General features: G+C 48.0%; 2 protein-coding genes across 2 annotated transcripts; one reads left to right on the top strand and one right to left on the bottom strand.

Annotated features, from left to right (window-relative positions):
* Window positions 1-1,871: 1,871 nt before the first annotated feature.
* LOC117573745 (fatty acid synthase) lies at window positions 1,872-10,198 on the top strand. The gene is made up of 9 exons (XM_034257125.2): window positions 1,872-2,236; window positions 2,597-4,932; window positions 4,994-5,417; window positions 5,478-6,758; window positions 6,813-7,425; window positions 7,481-7,755; window positions 7,831-8,180; window positions 8,238-9,333; window positions 9,391-10,198. Exons 1-9 carry the CDS (start codon window positions 2,087-2,089, stop codon window positions 10,063-10,065), a joined length of 7,200 nt encoding a protein of 2,399 aa, XP_034113016.1. The 5' UTR covers window positions 1,872-2,086; the 3' UTR covers window positions 10,066-10,198.
* Window positions 10,199-10,216: 18 nt separating this feature from the next.
* Window positions 10,217-17,380, bottom strand: LOC117573746 (DNA polymerase epsilon catalytic subunit 1). The gene is made up of 4 exons (XM_034257126.2): window positions 17,188-17,380; window positions 17,002-17,128; window positions 10,698-16,936; window positions 10,217-10,620 (listed from the first exon to the last, which is right to left on the bottom strand). Exons 1-4 carry the CDS (start codon window positions 17,256-17,258, stop codon window positions 10,317-10,319), a joined length of 6,741 nt encoding a protein of 2,246 aa, XP_034113017.1. The 5' UTR covers window positions 17,259-17,380; the 3' UTR covers window positions 10,217-10,316.
* Between the last annotated feature and the right edge of the window lie 1,257 nt (window positions 17,381-18,637).

Below are 18,637 nucleotides of genomic sequence, written 5' to 3'. Positions count from 1 at the left end.
ATTGTAGGCGTCCCTCGTTCGTTTTATCAATGCGAATTCTAGCACTTGCCATAATACTTATTAATCATAGACTTATTGTTGCAGCCGAGTTGGCAGACTGCCTCCTACCTCAAAGTCAACTCAGTGCTTATGGCGATTACTCAATAATCTCCCCCCTATCTGGCTTTAGCTCAAGTTGCCCATTTGCATAGATAACAACGGCAAGGCAGAGTTCTGGCCTTCCACTCATGCTCACTATAAATATTTTATTTGACACTCTCGGCCAGGAGAGTATGTTGCCCCGGGCACATGAACATTCCTATTCACACTCACATGTGAATACATATGTATGAATGTGCACAGAAGGTATGCAAAATCTAAATCGTTTGATTGCCATTGATTGTGGAGAATGCCTTGGGGGCATTTCCTGGCAGCAATCAAGCCATTTTTCCAAATTATTAGCAACAATCAATGATACTCTTTAGCCCAGAAAGTGCTTTAAAAATGCTAACACTGTTTCTCTAGACCATAAGTAAAATAAAGATATACATTACAGCCTTATATCCTTACAATTACTAATGTATTAAGCTTAATTAGTCGAGCATACCAAGGAATATGACAAATAGGGTGGGAGGAATCTAATATATCCTTGCTTACCTGCCAAGCTATTTGTGTTGTATCATTGTAAATTTAATACTAATTACTATGCACGTACACTGAAATAAATTATTCAAAATAAATCCATCAAAATTTTCGAATTTCTCGACTAACCGTATATTATTTGGTTCTGTATTCTAATTAGACGAGGGAGTTTTGGTTAATGGCATTATCGTTAAATGTAAAATAATAAATAACAAATTGTATTTCAAATTCTGCAAAATAAGAACGAAAATATTAGATTTAGATTGTACATATAATGCATTTAAATTAATCAAAGCATATCTAATAAAACTATCCAATTTCACGACTGCACAAATATCTACTTCTGTATCAAATTGAGCGTGGGAATCCTGCTGTAATTCTAAGCTGTAATTAGAATAGTTGCCTGCACTTCGAATGCAACATGTGTTGCGGAATCTATATATAATATCAATATGTGTCTGTTTGTCTACTGAAGGGTGTGTGTGCATATTTATTAGAATCAATCACATATGCATACGCATGCTATTAAGCAAGTTCAACGAACGGTTTTTGCGATTTACATTTTGCCGGTGGAAGCGGCTTGTTCAAGTTCATTAACTCGAAAATCATTACAACAATTAAAACCCCCTCAAATGTTTTTAAACATGACGAACTGCTTTGCACCCTACAAAGTAATGTTGCAAACACCCTGTAATTTTCCTATATTGTAAAACAAACTTTACGTATGGAATATCACACCTTTCTTGATAAGCATAATGGAATAAATGATCAAGAAATATATATTCATAAAAATAACATTAATGATGGATTCAAATTAAAAAAGCTGCCTATGATAGCTTCGTAATAGATTTAAATATATTCAGAATAGTTTAACAAACTTTAAAGAAATGCTAATAAGCCGCGGCCCTTGAGAATGTTTGTTGCTTAATGAGGTTACAAGCTCAGTTTCATACATACATACAATTACATAACATTTTATATTTATTTACCATACTCGTATGTTGCAACTTAATATTTCATTTACTTAGTAGTTATTTTAATTTGAAGAGCCCCGTGGAATCACAGTGCAATACGAAATCCACGGTTTATTCATGCAATTCGTTGATTCTAATTACTAGGGTGTGAGTGTGGTCAAAGTATTCAGAATTTACCATTTTTGATACCTTCTGGAATTTGTAATACTTATTTCCCATGGCGGCAGCAAGTGTATAAAAGCAGCCCTAGTCAAATTTGTAGGTACAATTGCTGTATTGGATAGCAGTTCGATCGCACTCACTCGCAATCGCATTCGCATCAGTTGGATTACATTTGACGAAGGAAACGCCTTAGCCATATTATTTGGATTTGTTCACCAAAAGTGAAATCTGTGCAAGTGACAGTGATAAGCAAAATAAGCTCCTTAAAAGACATTTCCAAAGACACTATCTTCGATAAGCAAAAAGTGAATAAAACCCAATCAAGTGCAATGGCAAACAATATGGTCTTAAAGAAGGATAAGAAATACTCCAGATCCCGCCCCGATACGGATGGCGATGATATTGTCATTTCCGGAATGGCTGGCAAGTTTCCAAACTCGAAAAATATTTCCGAATACGAGTACAATCTCTACAACAAGGTGATTAAAATGTTACTCATATATGTGATTGATAACAAACGAGTTTACAAAATGCGACTAATGTGACGTAATTGTGAAATCTGTATTACAATCTAAAAATTAAATTATTATTTCAACATTTCGAAATGACAGAAAGTGGAATTTTTTGTGTGAACGAAGTTTTTTTAATGAACGTTGTTTTATATCGTAAAACTGAATTCTATTCATATTTAATTTATTCTCAAATGTGTAATATGCAATTATTAATATATATTAATATTTTCATTCACTTGACGAAGCTCAAGCTTATTCAATTAAGGTTCAATAGAACTTTGTTAAACTTAATATATTAACTTGTGTGACATATTTATAATTTGTCAGGTGGATATGGTGGATGATGATGAGCGTCGCTGGCGCCACTTTAACCCAGAGATTCCCAAGCGTTCAGGTAAAATCAATGGATTGGAGAAGTTCGATGCCACCTTCTTTGGTGTGCACTTCAAGCAGGCGCATACAATGGATCCTCAGACCAGAATATTGATAGAGACTGCCTATGAGGCGGTCATCGATGCTGGTATCAATCCCAAGAGTCTGCGTGGCACCAAGACGGGCGTCTATATTGGATCCTGCATCTCAGAGTCGGAGAAGACCTGGTTCTATGAGAAGGTGTCATCCGGCGGCTTTGGCATCACTGGCTGCAGTCGTGCCATGATGGCCAACAGGATCTCATACTGTTTGGGTTTGGAAGGACCTTCTTTCCTGCTGGACACCGCTTGCTCTAGTTCGATGTATGCCTTAGACAATGCATTCAGTGCGATTCGAAATGGCGAAATCGATGCAGCAATTATTGGAGGATCTAATCTATTACTTCATCCATTTGTAACGCTGCAATTTGCAAGACTTGGTGTCTTGGCTCCCGATGGCTTCTGCCGCCCCTTCGATAAGGATGCCAGTGGCTACACTCGATCGGAGACGATCAATTGTCTCTTCTTGCAGAGGAAGCGCGACGCCAAACGAGTTTACGCTAGTGTTATTTATTCAAAGACCAACTGTGATGGCTACAAGCCAGAAGGCATTACTTATCCCTCGGGCAAGGTTCAAGAGAAACTTCTAGAGGAATTTTACAAGGAAATCGATCTGACCCCCAATGATCTGGGCTACCTGGAAGCTCATAGCACTGGTACCGTCGTTGGTGATCCAGAGGAATGCAAGGCTATCGATAGCGTGCTCTGCAGTCAAAGAGCAGAGCCTCTTTTGGTAGGATCTGTCAAGTCGAATGTAGGACACTCGGAAGCTGCCTCAGGCATTTGTTCCCTGGTCAAGGCTTGCTTTGCCTTTGAAACCGGATTAATAGCGCCGAACATTAACTTTACCGAAGTGAAGCCATCGATTACCGCACTTGCCGAAGGTCGATTGATTGTGGTCAAGGACTCGACACCGTTGCCCAAGCCTTACATCGGCATAAACTCCTTCGGCTTTGGCGGCGCTAATGCTCACGCTATTCTGAAAGCATTTCCCAAGCCGAAGACAAACTTTGGCCTACCAGAGGATGATCTGCCCAGGATTCTGACTTGGGCTGGCAGAACTGAAGATGCCATCAACGAGATCTTTAATGCCATCGAAACAAAACCGCTTGATGCCGAGTTCATTGGTCTGCTGCAGAATATACAAGAGGAGGATGTGTCGGGATTGGTGTTCCGAGGCTATGGTGTCTTCACCAAGAACGGCGTGGAACCCACGAAGGCTGTGGCCCGCGATGTCCAGCATTACACTGGCCTCAAGCGTCCCATTGTCTGGGTGTACAGTGGAATGGGTTCGCAGTGGAACGAGATGGGCTTGTCCTTGATGACAATTCCCCGATTCCGAGAATCTGTTGAAGTTTGCCACAAGACTTTGTTGCCCATGGGATTGGATCTGATCAACATCATTACCTCAGATGATCCAGCCATTTACCAGAACATCCTTAACTCATTTGTGGGCATTGCTGCCTGCCAGATTGGCCTGACTGATGTCCTGCGCTCTCTTGACTTGGAACCCGAGTACATTATTGGTCATTCCGTGGGTGAATTGGGCTGTGCCTATGCGGATGGTGGTCTGACCGCTGAGCAAATGATCCTGGCTGCTTATTACCGTGGCAAAGTCAGTGTGGATGCGGAGAAGATCAAGGGATCGATGGCTGCTGTTGGCATTGGCTATAAGACAATCAAGCAGATGCTGCCCCCAACTATTGCGGTGGCCTGCCATAATGGCGCCGACTCCTGCACCATCTCGGGACCTATTGATGATGTCGCCCAGTTTGTGGCCGAACTCAAGGCCAAGGACATCTTTGCCAAGGAAGTTCCCTGCTCAAACATTGCCTATCACTCTCACTACATTGCTCAGATGGGCCCGCCATTGCTGGCTTACATGAAGGAAACAATTCCTAACCCGAAACCAAGGACTTCCAGATGGCTGAGCACCAGTGTACCCAAGAGCGAATGGGAGCAGCCCGAGAGGAAGATTTGCTCTGCCGAATACCACACGAATAACCTGCTGAATTCTGTGCTCTTTGAAGAGACCTTCGCTCTGCTGCCCAAGAATGCACTGACCATTGAAATAGCTCCTCATGGTCTGTTGGGTGCCATTCTCAAACGTTCCATGCCCGGTGGCGTGCACATTCCTCTGACGCATCGCGGAAACAAGAACAACGCACTGTTCTTCATGACAGCGTTGGGCAAGTAAGTTGGGAATTGAAAATATGAATTCTAGTGCTTTATACATTTCCTATAATTTCTCTAGACTCTATCAGAATGGCGTCATGGTGCCCGTGTCCAAGTTGTACCCCAAGGTCGACTTCCCAGTCTCACGTTCTACGCCAAGCATCAGTTCCCTTATCCGCTGGGATCACAGCGAGGACTGGTTTGTCACCAAGTATGAAAACATGAAGACCAAATCGAGTGGCGAACGCGTTTTCCCCATTAACCTCGCCAGCGACAACGAGGAGTTCATGAGCGGTCACGTCATTGATGGCAAGATCCTTGTACCCGCCACCTGCTACCTGCAGTATGTCTGGGAAACTTTCTCCTTGATGTATCACGGTCCGAGCTATATGGACGTGCCCGTCGAATTCGAGGAAGTGCAATTCCTGAGGGCTACCAACATGTCAGTGAACGGCGAGGTTGAACTAAACGTGATGATTCACTACGGCACAGGACACTTTGAGGTGAGTTTAAAAGAATATATTCGATAAGCCAAAATGTTAATATTCTTATTGTCATTGTAGATTACCGAAGGAGGCAGCTTGGTGGTTACAGGCAAGATTAGGGAGATTGAAAGCCCAACCATACCGGAAGTATATCACTTCAAGCAAGAATCGGACTTCCCAATGGTCTCCAGGAAGGACTTCTACAAAGAACTTAAGCTGCGTGGCTATCATTACAATGGTGCCTTCCGCGCTGTGAAGAGCGCACGCTCCGATGGACTCTACGGCCAAGTCGAATGGAACTACAACTGGGTAACTTTCATGGATGCAATGTTGCAGATCCAGATTCTGGGAACAGATTCCCGTTCGTTGCTGTTGCCCACTAAGATTCGTAAGCTACGCATTAATGGCGTGCATCACTTCGATCTGATGACCAAAATGGACCCCGAAAATCGTGTCTTTGATGTCTATGTTGATCACAAGTATGATCGCATTGTTGCTGGAGGCATTGAGCTGACTGGTCTTCATGCCAGCCCAGTACAAAGACGTCGTCCTCCTGGCATCCCAGTGCTGGAGAAATACGAATTCATTCCCTATCTACCAGCTCCGGAATTATCTCCATCGAATGCCGCTCGTCTCTGTGTGCAACTAGCTCTGGAGAACATTGCAGTGATGAAGGTCAAACTAGTGGAAGTGGACACTGATGGCAGAGACACTGTGTTAGGCAAGTTCACCGAGGCGATCGAAGATTTGCCAGTCATTACCGGCGAATACATGTACCTCACTGACAGAAAGATAGAGGAAATACCCGCCATTCACATAGAGAACGGCAAATTGTCGACACTCTCAAATTACCACTTTGTGGTAGCAGGAGGCATCTGTGGCGAGCTCAACGAGGATGTGATTCAGAATGCTCAGAAGGTGCTGGTGGACAATGGTTACCTGTTGATCCGAGAACGTCCCACAACGAACCTGGCCAACCTGAAGTTGCCTGAGCAATTCCGTCTCATTACTGTGATTCCACTCGACAACAACGAGGAAGTCTATTTGCTGCTGCAGAAAATCTCCAAGAAACTACAGATCCAACCAACCGTGGTCAAGGTATCCGACAATGATTCCAGCTTCGAGTGGCTCAATCAGGTGCAGTCTGCCATCAGCATAAAGAGCCCTGTCGTTGCCTACGCCTTTAAGGAGAAGCTTAATGGATTGGTTGGTTTGGTCAACTGTCTACGCAAGGAGCCCGATGGTAACCTGGTTACGTGCTTCTACATCGATGATCCGCGTGCACCCGAGTTCGATCTCTCAGATTCATTCTATGCGTCGCAGTACTCACTGGGCTTGGCCTTCAACATCTATCGTAATGTAAGTAGCTATTTTAAACCTTAAAACTCCTTACTGACTTTCTCTGTTCTATAGGGCACCTGGGGCAGTCTTAGACATCTACAGCTGCCAGCGGTCGACGAACTGAAGCCCAGAGTAGATCACATCTATGGCAACGTGATGCAGCGCGGCGATCTCTCCTCGCTGCGTTGGTTCGAGGGACCTTTAGAGCCCGAGGATTGCATGATAAAAATCGCCTACTCCTCGCTGAACTTTAGGGACGTGATGCTTGCCACTGGCCGTTTGGCTGTCGAGCTCTATGGCAGCAATCGTATTGATCAGAGTTGTGTGCTTGGCTTCGAATATTCGGGCATCAATACGCGAACAGGTCGACGCATCATGAGTATGGTGGTTAAGGGTGGCGTCGCTTCTTATGTGGAAAAGCCGTCAAAGCTCATCTGGGACATTCCCGACCACTGGTCTCTGCAGGAGGCAGCCACCGTTCCCGTTGTCTACATCACAGTTTACTATGCCTTCTTTATGGCCACCGACATTCGCAAGGGAAAGAGCATTCTTATACACGCCGGAACCGGAGGAATCGGGTTGGCTGCAATTCGCGTGGCCTTAGCCTACAACCTGGAGGTGTTTACCACTTGCAGTACTCCACAGAAGAAGCAGTTCTTGCTCGACACCTTCCCTCAGCTCAAGGGTAAGTTATCATACATTCAAAATGAATTATATTTATTGACACCAAAACCTGGCAGAGTCGAACATTGGCAATTCCCGTGACACTTCATTTGAGCGCATGATACAGCGAGAGACCGATGGCAAGGGAGTTGACTTTGTGCTGAACTCGCTCTCTGAGGACAAGCTGCTGGCATCTGTGCGGTGCTTGGGACAATCGGGCCACTTCCTCGAGATTGGCAAATTTGATATGGCTAACGACAGCAAACTCGGCTTGGGCGCCTTCCTCAAAGAACTTACCTTCCACGCCGTCTTGGCCGACAGCCTTTTGGTGGCATCTGATGAAGACATTTGGGTAATTACTCCTTCCCCCTTAACTGCTCTAACATGCCTGCTTAATTGAATTCACATTAATCATTTGAATGCGCAGCACTTGAAGAACCTCATTGACTTGGATATTGCCAGTGGCATCATCCAGCCGCTGCCAGTCACCGTCTTCCCTGCCCACGAAATCGAGCAAGCCTTCCGACACCTCATAGGTGGCAAGCACATTGGCAAGGTTATCATCAAGGTGCGCGAAACTCCCGAGGCTCCCGAGACACTTCCTGTGCGTGTACTCAGCCAAGTCTACTTCAAGCCACACATGAGTTACGTTATTCCCGGTGGACTGGGTGGTTTTGGCATGGAGCTGGCTGATTGGATGGCGCTGCGAGGTGCTCGCAAGCTGGTGCTTAGCTCCAGTCGTGGCATAAGCAAGGATTATCAGTCCTACAGAATTGCGTAAGTTAATTATTAAATGACATATAATTGTATACTGAAAAACTTTTTCTGTTACAGTCTTTGGAAGACCTATGGCTGCGATGTAGTGGTTAACACATCTGACATTTCCACATTGGAAGGTTGTCGCCATCTGCTGCAAGATGCAGCCAAGCTGGGTCCAGTCGGTGGCATCTTCAACCTGGCTGTTGCTCTGCGAGATGGCATCTTTGCCAATCAAACTGCCGAGCAGTTCGTAGAGAGCTTCTCACCCAAAGCAGTGGCCACCAATCACTTGGATGTGTTATCCCGCCAACTGTGTCCGCATCTTGAACACTTTGTAGTCTTCTCCAGCGTGTCCTGCGGTCGTGGCAATGCTGGACAAACCAACTACGGCATGGCCAACTCTGCGATGGAGCGCATCATTGAGGGACGCTACAGGGATGGACTGCCAGCCAAGGCTATTCAATGGGGCGCTGTTGGTGAAGTGGGACTTGTGGCTGATATGGCAGAGGATAAGATTGACATGGAAATTGGTGGCACACTGCAGCAGCGCATTTCATCCTGCCTCCAGGAATTGGATACCTTGCTCACAGCCAAGGCAGCAATTGTGGCCAGCATGGTGGTTGCTGAGAAGCGTTCGGGTCGCTCTGGAAACGAAAGTATTATCGATACAGTGATGAATATCATGGGCATTAGGGATCTCAAGTCGGTTTCCCTGGGCACCACCCTCTCCGAGATGGGCATGGACTCACTCATGGCTGTGGAGATAAAGCAAACTCTTGAACGCGACTTTGAGCTGGTACTCACACCTCAAGATCTGCGAGCACTCACCTTCCAGAAGCTGCAGGAATATGTCGAAGCCAGAGAGAAGGACAACACTGATGCCGTAAAGATGATATTCGCATCCGAGGGCAAGCTCTTGGGCATGGATCTACTGCTACGCAATCTGGGCGATGAATCTCACTGTGATCAAATCATGTTTGCCCTTAAAACAAATGCGGCGCCTTCAAAGCAAAGTGTGCCGCCCAACATAATCATTCCTGGTATGGAGGGCACAGCAGGTCAAGCCTGGTACAACATTGGCTCAAGCTTACAGAGCAGAGCGAATGTGCTGCAATTGCATCAGTTTGCTGGCCTGGAAACAGTCAGCGAGATCGGACAGCAAGCTCTGGAGGTAAGCGACCTCTTTTTGTCACCAACAACTCACAGAACTAATCCAATTTTATTGCAGCACGTGAAAGCGCAGCTGAAGCCATCAGATCCCTTCTACCTCATTGGCTACTCATACGGCTCCTTTGTGGCCCTGCAGCTGGCTGCACTCCTTGAGAACCTTGGCTTCCGTGGCCATGTCATGCTCATTGATGGTGCGCCGCATTTCCTTAAAAGACTAACAAATCTCCACCTGGGCGAGAACTTCTCAGACAACGATCTCTATGACCTGCTCTTCTCGAGCATTGTCAACCAAATCTTCCCCGAGGAGACCAAGGAGTCGGCAGCCGTCATCTTCCACAAGCTCGACACGCTGCAGGAGAAGATGGATCTGTTCATGGAGTATGTGGACAAGCAGAGCGCCTACAGCAAGGATTACTCCCGCACCATGGTCGAGGCCATGTTCCGCAGAGTGAAAATGGCAGCCAACTTTGACTTGGACAGCGTAAAAGACTTGAAGTCACCTATTACCTTAGTGCGACCCGCAGAGGTCTCGCTGCAGGACATCGAGGAGGACTATTGCGTGTCGCAGCTGACATCGGGCAAGGTGACGCTCAAAGTGATCGAGGGCAATCACACAACCATGCTGGATAATCCCGTGCTTCCACAGCTGATCAATGACTTTGATCCTGGTCTGCTGGACGACAAGAACTTCGAAGAGTACATTCGAGACTCGAAGGCAGTCGCCGTGGTCTAAACCAACTTAATTATTCTATACTATATCCTATGAATAACCAGCTAACCACTTAATCTTAATCTTTAATCCAACCTACACTTGCACTAATCCAGTTTCCTAAATAATAAAAACAAACATTTTATTTAACACCAAACCCAACTGTAGTCTGACTCGCTAACCAAACTTAATCCAATCCGCAATTGCAATTTCTAATTAAATAATAATAATAAAAAACATTTTATTTTAAGGACACACACTTTGTCAACTTGTGATTAACGCGGCGTCTTCATGGCTTGCTGCACTGTCTGCTGGAGCAACTGCATCTTGTGGTAGCTGGCCACGTTGCTGAAGGTACTGAGCAGCGTCTCAATCTCTTTGCCGCTGATCAGAGGCACAAAGTTGCCAGCACACGTGCAGAACTCGGCGAGATTCTCGCGCTTGATCTCGTTACAGCGGGCACAGCGCAGATCCTGCAGCACAAAGGACATGAGCTTCCGTTGCAACACATCAATCATGCGCATCTCGATCTCCTCGTTGTCGTAGGCCACATAGCATTGGGCGCACAACCAGACAGGACTGCAAGGAGAAAGAGAGAAATATATTATGAAATATTAATAAAACTGGTAAAATGAAGAGCAGAATTCACTACTCACATTCCATCCTTCATTGCGCGCTGCTTGTCCTTGCAGAGATCCAAGTCGCGGCAATGGTTGCACGCCTTGCAGATCACCTCGTTGATAATGTACGTGTCACAGGGATCCGTCCACTCGGCGAGATCTGAGAACTCACCAATGCCCACCAGACGAAGCATGTTGCGTCGCAGCTCGTTGATCTGCTCTGCCAATGCCTTGTCCACGCTCAGCACCTTGACCAACGTGCGAATTAGCTGCAGGCCAGGACTCGACTTGCCTTTGCCGTAGTTCTTGTGCAGCTTGAGCACCGAGTCGAAGGCTGTGTGGGAGATATCCTTAATGGCCTGCTCCGTGCTCTTGCGTTCCGCCATCGATTGCATGAAGAGACTGAGCAGCGATTCGAACTTCTCGCGACACTCGTTCTCATCCGGCAGCTGCTCGGCAATGGTCCAGTTGAGCTCGAGGGACAGCTCCTCCTCTTCTTCGTCAGGTAGCTGCTGCTCGTCCTCGACTGCTGCCAGCTGCACGTCATCATCTTCTTCGTCGTCATCCTCCTCGCCACGCTCATGCCTGGCCTGACTTTGGCGCAACGTTGTGTTACCCGCCACAATGGAGGACACGGTCTCGTCGATGCCCTTGGGCAGTCTGCCGCGTATGCCCGAGAAGTTGGACTGATCCAGCCAGAGCATAAAGTTCCAGCACTGCTCGAAGCTCAACTGTATGGAGTGGAACATCTCCTTGTTGCGCAGACTCTGCACAATGTAGTCAACATAGCCCAAGGCATCCGACACCGTCTTCTTGCCCGAGCTGAGTATGATGCGATTAAAGTCCGCATAGACAATGCTGGCACCCAAACGCTTGAACTCCGCAATGATTCGTAGGAACATCTTGCGCATCAGATTGTTGAGTGAACGCCGCAAAGCAGGATCGTAGAGCAAAGCATTGCTAGAACGCACCCAGCGATAAAAGTGCACGATCTGAAAGTCGGAGAAGATGTTCTGATTTATGGACACCTCGCGTAGCCATCCATTCACCATGGAGCGCATGACGCGAAAGGCGGCCGAGCACAAAGCAGTCTCATCGTAACTGGGCAACGTGGCCGCCGGCACAGTGCCAATCATCTCCTCCAGCGAGGCCTGCGGCATCACATCGAACGTAATGGCCGAGGAGGCGCCTTCCATCTCCTGAATTTTGTTCGACTGCAGCAACGCACTCACAGCCAGACTGTCCAGAGCCAACTCCACGCAGACATCACCATAGAAGCCGGCGCGATTCTGTACCACACTGATGCTCTCCTCGAACTCGGCCAGCAGCCGACTGTCGTCCGCTTCCCTTCCACCCAAATCTGGACGCGTGCTTGCAGACCACCAGAGCACAAAATTGTGCTTCTGCAGCAGGCGGGCGAAGAAGAGATCGGCGCCAAAGAGCACAGTGTCAGGTGGCATGTTGCCAATGGGCACATGGAAGTAGCGACACTGATCCAGCATCAGTTCCAGCACATTGTTGAGGTTCAAGAAGTGCCGCACCACAGCTCGAGCACCTTGACGCTGCCAGTCGAGGCCAGAGAGTAGACTTGCATCATCAGAAATGTGAATCTGCGCCTGAGGGAATTCCAGCAGCACAGGCATCGCTGTGCTTAGTTTTCTCGTCTCGATTGCCGTCTGCAGGCAGAGCATCGTTGGACCCAGTTGCTCCTGCTTGTAGGCAGATAGCGCACGCTGAATGTGTCTGTAGATCTGCTTGACATCCACCTCGATGAGAATCTCGAAGCTAAAGTCCTCAGCAGGCAGTTGCTCCGCTTGTGCCGTCTGCTGTAGATTCTTGAGCAGTGCCAGACGCTCGGCGGTGTAGAGTTGCTTCATGTTGGGCATTTGATTGGTGCGCACAGTGTCCAGGGCAAAGACAAAGGCCTTTTTGCTGGGCAGCAGGAAGAGCGCCCACATCTCCTTTTTGGCCGTAGGAATATTGTGCTGATAGAGATACAGCTTCCTCAGCTTGTTGCTCGCCTGCTGCAAATAACGCACATGAGACTGCGGACGCTGTTCCAGCTGTTCGATGTTGAATGACTCCAACTCCCGTGTGGAAAGCAAAGCCAGGCGACGCGCCTCCTCGCGCTGCACGCCACAGATGCAGCCCATGTCCATGAGAGCGCGGAACTCGAGCGTCATCTGCGTCTCGTAGATGCCTTCGATGTCCGGCGTGGCCAAGTCAGCCAGCATGCCCAGGCAGTTGTCCCTGAACAGCTGCTCCGGCACGCTGTAGCGATAGAGATTGTAGACGGGACGCGATCGGGGCAGCACGCGATTTACCTTGCGCCACAGTTGTCCCTCCTCTGGCGGGGCCGCGCTTCGCTGATTCACATAGAAGATACGCGGCACCGTTAGCTTGATGCGATGCAGTTCGTCCCCTATCAATGCCCACACTGTAAAGTGTCCTAGATCATTCACAGGCACGAGTTGAAGTATCTGCCAGGGTTGATCGAGCAGCGTGCGCTGTGCTCGTCGTAGAAATCCGCCCAAGGTCGCGGTGGCTGTGGTGGCGCGAGTTGCTGATGCCGAGGTGGATTCATCGCCCCCTCTGGAGCGCTTGTTTTGCTGCCTGCAGCGTTGGCGCTGCTCCTGCTGCCACGCCCACTTGCGCTTCTGGAAACGCACCCACTCCACAATGGTCTTGCGTGTCTCTCCTATAGCAGGAGGCGCCCCTAAAGCCTGTCTCCAGGTCTTGGGCTGTGCATCTCCTTCTGCCTCCTCGCCATCCTCCAGCTGCACGCGCTTGCGCTTAGTCACTATGGGCCTGCCTGAGGAATCTTCCTGCTGCTTGCCCGCTAGATCTTCCATATCTCCAAGCTCAATCTGCTTGTCCTCTTCATTCGATAAAGCTGCTTTGGGCCGCGGGCGACTGGTGAACATCTCATTGATGCGTCGCTGCTTCAACACATCATTCTTCTCCAGCATCTTCTTGTGCAGCCAGTCGGGATGCTGCACCCGCGGCACAGGATTTGACAAACCTTGCAGCGCCGCAGGAATTGTGATAATCTTCTGTATCGTGCCGCCCAAGCGTTCGATATAATAGTTCCAATCCAGCACATCCCGAATATCCGCATCGCCCATGGTGTTATCCTTGAGCCAGCGTCGCAAGTGATGGCGACGCACACTCGCCTCCGACTGGAAGATGGCCAGCGGCACAGCCCGCTCTGTGACTGGCGCGCCCTCGGGTTTCTTAGAGATGATGTACTTGCAGGCGAGACCCGCATCCTTGACCATCTGCTCGCCCAGAAACTCGGCCAGCCGCTTGGCCGTTGAAATCGAAGTGCTCTTCTGTGCACCATATTCCTCCAGTTTCTTGGACATGGACTTGTTCTCGGCAATCAGCTCGAAGAGTTCCGAGTCCGGCAGATTCGAGCCGCGACTGTAGAGCACATCCAGCCAATAGTCGGCCACCTTGGCTACCGAGGCGTAGCACTCCTCCAACGTGCTGCCCGCAAGGAAGGATTCAAAGACTGAACTTTGGAAGTTCTTGATCAGCTGCAGTTCGCCACGTCGCTTTACCTCGAAGCCCTTTAACTCAGCCAGTGATCCATCAAAGTTGAACACCGCATAACGCTTCTTGAGCTTCTTTCCCTCCTCCTTAGCGGCGGGCAGCACCATGGCCAAGTAGGGGCCATCCACCTCGAAGAAGATGGAGTTCTCGTCGCGCACCTCATAGGTGCTGTTGCCATCAGCATTCTTGCGCAGCTCGTGATACTGATCGTTGGTAAAGTGATCCTTGACCATCGTGTTTAGCACCGCATTCGGATACGAGATGTTGATCTTCTTCTTTTTCTCGTGCGTCGTGTGCACCGTGAACTCCTGCGGAAACGAGCCCGGCAATATGCACCAGATACCATCAGTGTCCAGCTCCAGCGGGCGTCCCACCTTCTCGATAATCTCGCGTGCCTTCGTGATGATGTTTGAGCCCGTGAGGCAAACAATGCCCGCCATGGGCATGGAGTGCCAGCGAGCGCCACGTCGCATCACATAGCCGTAGAAGGAGTTCAAGATGCACTTATGCGCCAGCTGCAGTGAATCGTAGAGCACCTCCCTGCCCTTGGCAGCCTTGATCTCCGCCGCATCCCCCGAAGCGACTGCTGCATTCACAGCCGCCTTGGCGGTCTTCGTGAGTCCTTTGTACTCGTAACGACGATCGCGAAAGGCGCGCACGGTGTCCACATAGAAACTGTTCTCCTTCTGGCAGATGGTTGAGTTACGTGTCTCCAGCTTTGTGATCTTAGTCTTCTTGTACGCCTTGCGACAGTAGTCCGAAAGTCGCTTTTTCTCGTATGCAGCCTGATCCTCCTTTGACAGCTCATGAAAGGCGCGTGTTGCGCCACCTGGAAACAGCGGAGGAAACTTCTCCGTTTCCAGCTGCTGTTGAATCCGCTGAAACTCGTTGCGCGAAGCGGGCAACATCTCGCCACGCCACAGCCAATCCATGGAGCGTTTGCAGCGCACGCCGGGTTTATTAAAGTCGCAGGCAGCGCAGTCGAGATCGGTGACCATGGCCGAGGGCTGCAGGCGGTTGGTGAGAATGATGTTGGGGTACATGGCGCCCACATCCAAGTGATAGATGACCGGCTGTTCCAGGCGATTGGGAATGTCGTGTAATCCCTGCAGCGCCTGAATGATCTCCTGCTTCACCTCGCTCAAGTTGGTGACCTTATCGAGTGGAATTCCCTCCTCCACCTCGATGGCATGCTTGAGCACAGCGTCTACGTGGTCCATCAGCTGCTGCACCATGTTGGGATCCAGGCGAAAGCGACACGGAATGTCCGCGCGAAAGACACCAGACTCCAAGGCCTCCACATGGCCACCCACGTAGGTCTCGGAGTCCAGCACGTGTCCCTCGTTGGACAACTTGTTGAGTTCACTCATATGCTTGTTGGGATAGACAATGTTAGCGTGGTAAGCTTCCACCATGAGCAGCGTCTCGCAGAGTGTGCCAGATCCTTTGCGCAGAATCTCATCTGGCTCCATGGGAATAATAGTGTTCAAGGCAAAGATGAAGGGATGCACATACTTCATGTATAAATAATAAGTGGCCACAGCATCGGAGACGGAGTAGTTGGACAGCACCTGCGGCTGCTCGACAGCCATGCGACACATGTCCTCGGGATCCAGCTCGACGGGATCGTAGCGTAACTTCGCCTTGGCCACCGCTTTCAAGCCCTGCGATCCCACGGGCAAATAAGAATCACGCTTCACCCAGCAAAGGCAATCCATGTGAATGGAGGGGCGACTCAGATAGTTTCCGTCGCGCATCTTGGAGAAACCTATCTCCTGCTTCATGTCCAGATCATAGACAGCGGCGCGCGTCTCCACAAAAGGCCAATCGAAGAAGTCGCCGTTGTAGGTGACCACAATGTGGGGACGCACCTCCATGATGTGGTCGAAGAACTTCTGTAGCAGCTGCATCTCGTTCTCCTCGTTGAACACGATGAAGTTGCCCTCAAACTCCGGCTTTGGAGTGTACTCAAAGTCTGCCACATCGCTGGAGATGATCTCACGATTGGTGATCAGATATCCTTGGCCATCAATCATGTACGAGATCATCATGATCTGATCGGTTTGTGCATCGGGAAACTTCAGCGGCAACTTCGTCGTCTCAATATCAAAAGCAAGCACAACCGGCTCCGGTCTGTCGAGGATGTCCTGGCGACAGCTGATGACGGGCATCTCAGTGCCGCTGCGACAGCGAATGTTGTACCACTGGCCGCAGAAGATGCGCAGATCGATGGACACGCGCACATGGTACGGAACATCATGTTCTCTTATATCCATGATGCAGTCCATGTAATCCTGCTGTCTTTTGCCACTGCCATCGTCTGCTCCGCTAGACTGAGCCAGAGAATTGGCCAACATCTGCATGTAGTAGGTATTGGACTTCTCACGCTCCGTGTTGCGACGCACTGCAGCCATCAGCTCCCTTCTAACTTTAGTCATAGCTGTTTGATTGAGAAAGGAGAGTTTTAGGTAATGCTGCTGCAATCCCGATAGATGATTAGCTAGATCCAGATCCTCCTTGGTGATGTGCTCCAGGCTGGCTAGCTGCCCGGAGTACTTTCGGCCCAAAAAGCGCGCCACCTCCAGGTGCATGTTCTCCTCTGGACGAATCAGCAGATACGGTTTATAGGCCACGGTGCACTTGAAGCGGGATCCGTCCATCTGAATGAAGAACAAGTCGAGGGCGGCCACTAGCCGACGGTCATCGTCCAGCACTTCGTTCTGCGCAAGGGTAATGCCATTAATTAGTAATATTATTATATTATTTATAGGAGTGATTCTCTCACGGCATGCATGTTGATTAAGTATCCAGTGCGCTCCAAGCTGTCTTTGACCCTGTCGAAGCCATACTTGGAATCGATCTTGTCGTTCTCACGCGACTGCCGGTAGCCTGCCTCATTGAAGAAGTCGTCACTGGAAAAAATATTGAGTATTTCATATTCGTTGTCTGCATTAATAAATTCATTTCTTACCCCTCGGCACGAGTTTCGCTCACAAATTTGCCAGTGTTTTGCAGCACTTTTGCTTTGCCAGCTTCAGCCATTTTTATATTTTCACTCAATCAACAATGGGGAATTTGCATTTTCTTCTCGTAATTTCAATTTGTTTATTTATTTTATGCACTTTGCAAATTTCGCACAATCTGCGTTGTTTATAGGCAAAAAGCGCGCGCGAATTTTAACAGTTTACGTTGCAGTAATCGATATGTTTTAACAGCAAACAGCTGACTGTCCAACAAGTTATCGGTAACCGTTCAAATTATGTAAATAGCTTCTTCTGAATTCAATTCAGAGTTATATTTAATTTAGGTAATTTTAGTAGCGAGGAATTAAATTATTTTCTTTAAATGCTTTTTGTATAATGCATCGATAAATCCCCACTTTCTAACAGTTTAATTTACTGTTGAACGCAAAATTGAGGCACTTAAAGTTGGCTGCAAGTGTCTGACTCAACTTAACGAAACAACACAACGAATTGATTTCTTGAATAATTTGTGGCTTAATTAATTAATAAATTCGTTGAAAGTAAAGAAACGTAAATTATATTTTAGTAGTAACAAAATATTTGAAAGATGTTACATCGTAGATAGACATTCGCAGAAATGGTATACTTTTTCAAATTTCGCGCCTATTGGCACGCATTAAGCATGACCAGGTGACGGTATTTCGTGTTGGGGTTAAAATGAATCTTTTTCGACATCTTACTCGGGGCACACTTCACAACGGGAGCAGCTTTTTAAAAAGCTTTTGGAAAGCTCTTTTTCTTTCTCATTTTAAATGAATGAATGTCCCGTTTTTTTAGGACCCCAATAATTATTTACTTGTGTCTTTAAATGGAGCCATCTCTTTTGTTTTTGCATAAAACATAAAATGCAACAGTTGTTTGCGGTAAGTTTAAATGCGTGTCCCCACATGAAACTATACCATGAATACTCTAGTTTTATATGGCTAAATTCTGCTTCAAACTGATTGATTGTCTTAAAGCGAATAGTTTGTTCTAGTTAAGTTTGTTGCCACTTGAGTTGGTGGACCTAAATACGAGCCTACATGCAGTCGTACTTTAAACATAGTCTGTTTTGCTTTGTGGCCGTAACTCAGTCGTTTGCTGCTTGCATTGCCAGCTTGACATCAAATTACACACGCACACGACCAAATTCATTCATAAAATCCGGCTCACCTACACGCGTAGTAAAAATGCAGTCGGCAGCAAGCAACATGCACACACAGACAGACTGCATGCATTCACACACACCTAACGCTGCGCGCAAGCGCTCTCTGCTTTTGCTGGCTCTCGCGCACAGATTACACTCTCTCTCACTCTCGTGATTCTCTTTCGTTGAGTTAGTCCTGTTGCGGCGTCGTCGTGCACTTGTCGCTGTCACTGTCGCTGTGCACAAAATTTAATTGCTCGCCCTGCTTGGGG

The sequence above is a fragment of the Drosophila albomicans genome, chromosome 2R (assembly GCF_009650485.2).
Source record: "Drosophila albomicans strain 15112-1751.03 chromosome 2R, ASM965048v2, whole genome shotgun sequence".
NCBI lineage: Eukaryota > Metazoa > Arthropoda > Insecta > Diptera > Drosophilidae > Drosophila > Drosophila albomicans.
Note: the sequence above shows the minus strand (reverse complement) of the source record. Positions and strands in the feature narration are given on the sequence as shown.

Excerpts from the sequence above, each read along its gene's own strand:
- LOC117573745 (XM_034257125.2), top strand. The coding sequence starts at position 2,087 with ATGGCAAACAATATGGTCTTAAAGAAGGATAAGAAATACTCCAGATCC. Across the intron at positions 7,426-7,480 it reads CACCTTCCCTCAGCTCAAGG|AGTCGAACATTGGCAATTCC; the intron begins GTAAGTTATCAT and ends AAAACCTGGCAG. Across the intron at positions 9,334-9,390 it reads TCGGACAGCAAGCTCTGGAG|CACGTGAAAGCGCAGCTGAA; the intron begins GTAAGCGACCTC and ends ATTTTATTGCAG.
- LOC117573746 (XM_034257126.2), bottom strand. The coding sequence starts at position 17,258 with ATGGCTGAAGCTGGCAAAGCAAAAGTGCTGCAAAACACTGGCAAATTT. Across the intron at positions 16,937-17,001 it reads ACTTAATCAACATGCATGCC|AACGAAGTGCTGGACGATGA; the intron begins GTGAGAGAATCA and ends ACCCTTGCGCAG. Across the intron at positions 10,621-10,697 it reads CGCGCAATGAAGGATGGAAT|TCCTGTCTGGTTGTGCGCCC; the intron begins GTGAGTAGTGAA and ends TTCTCCTTGCAG.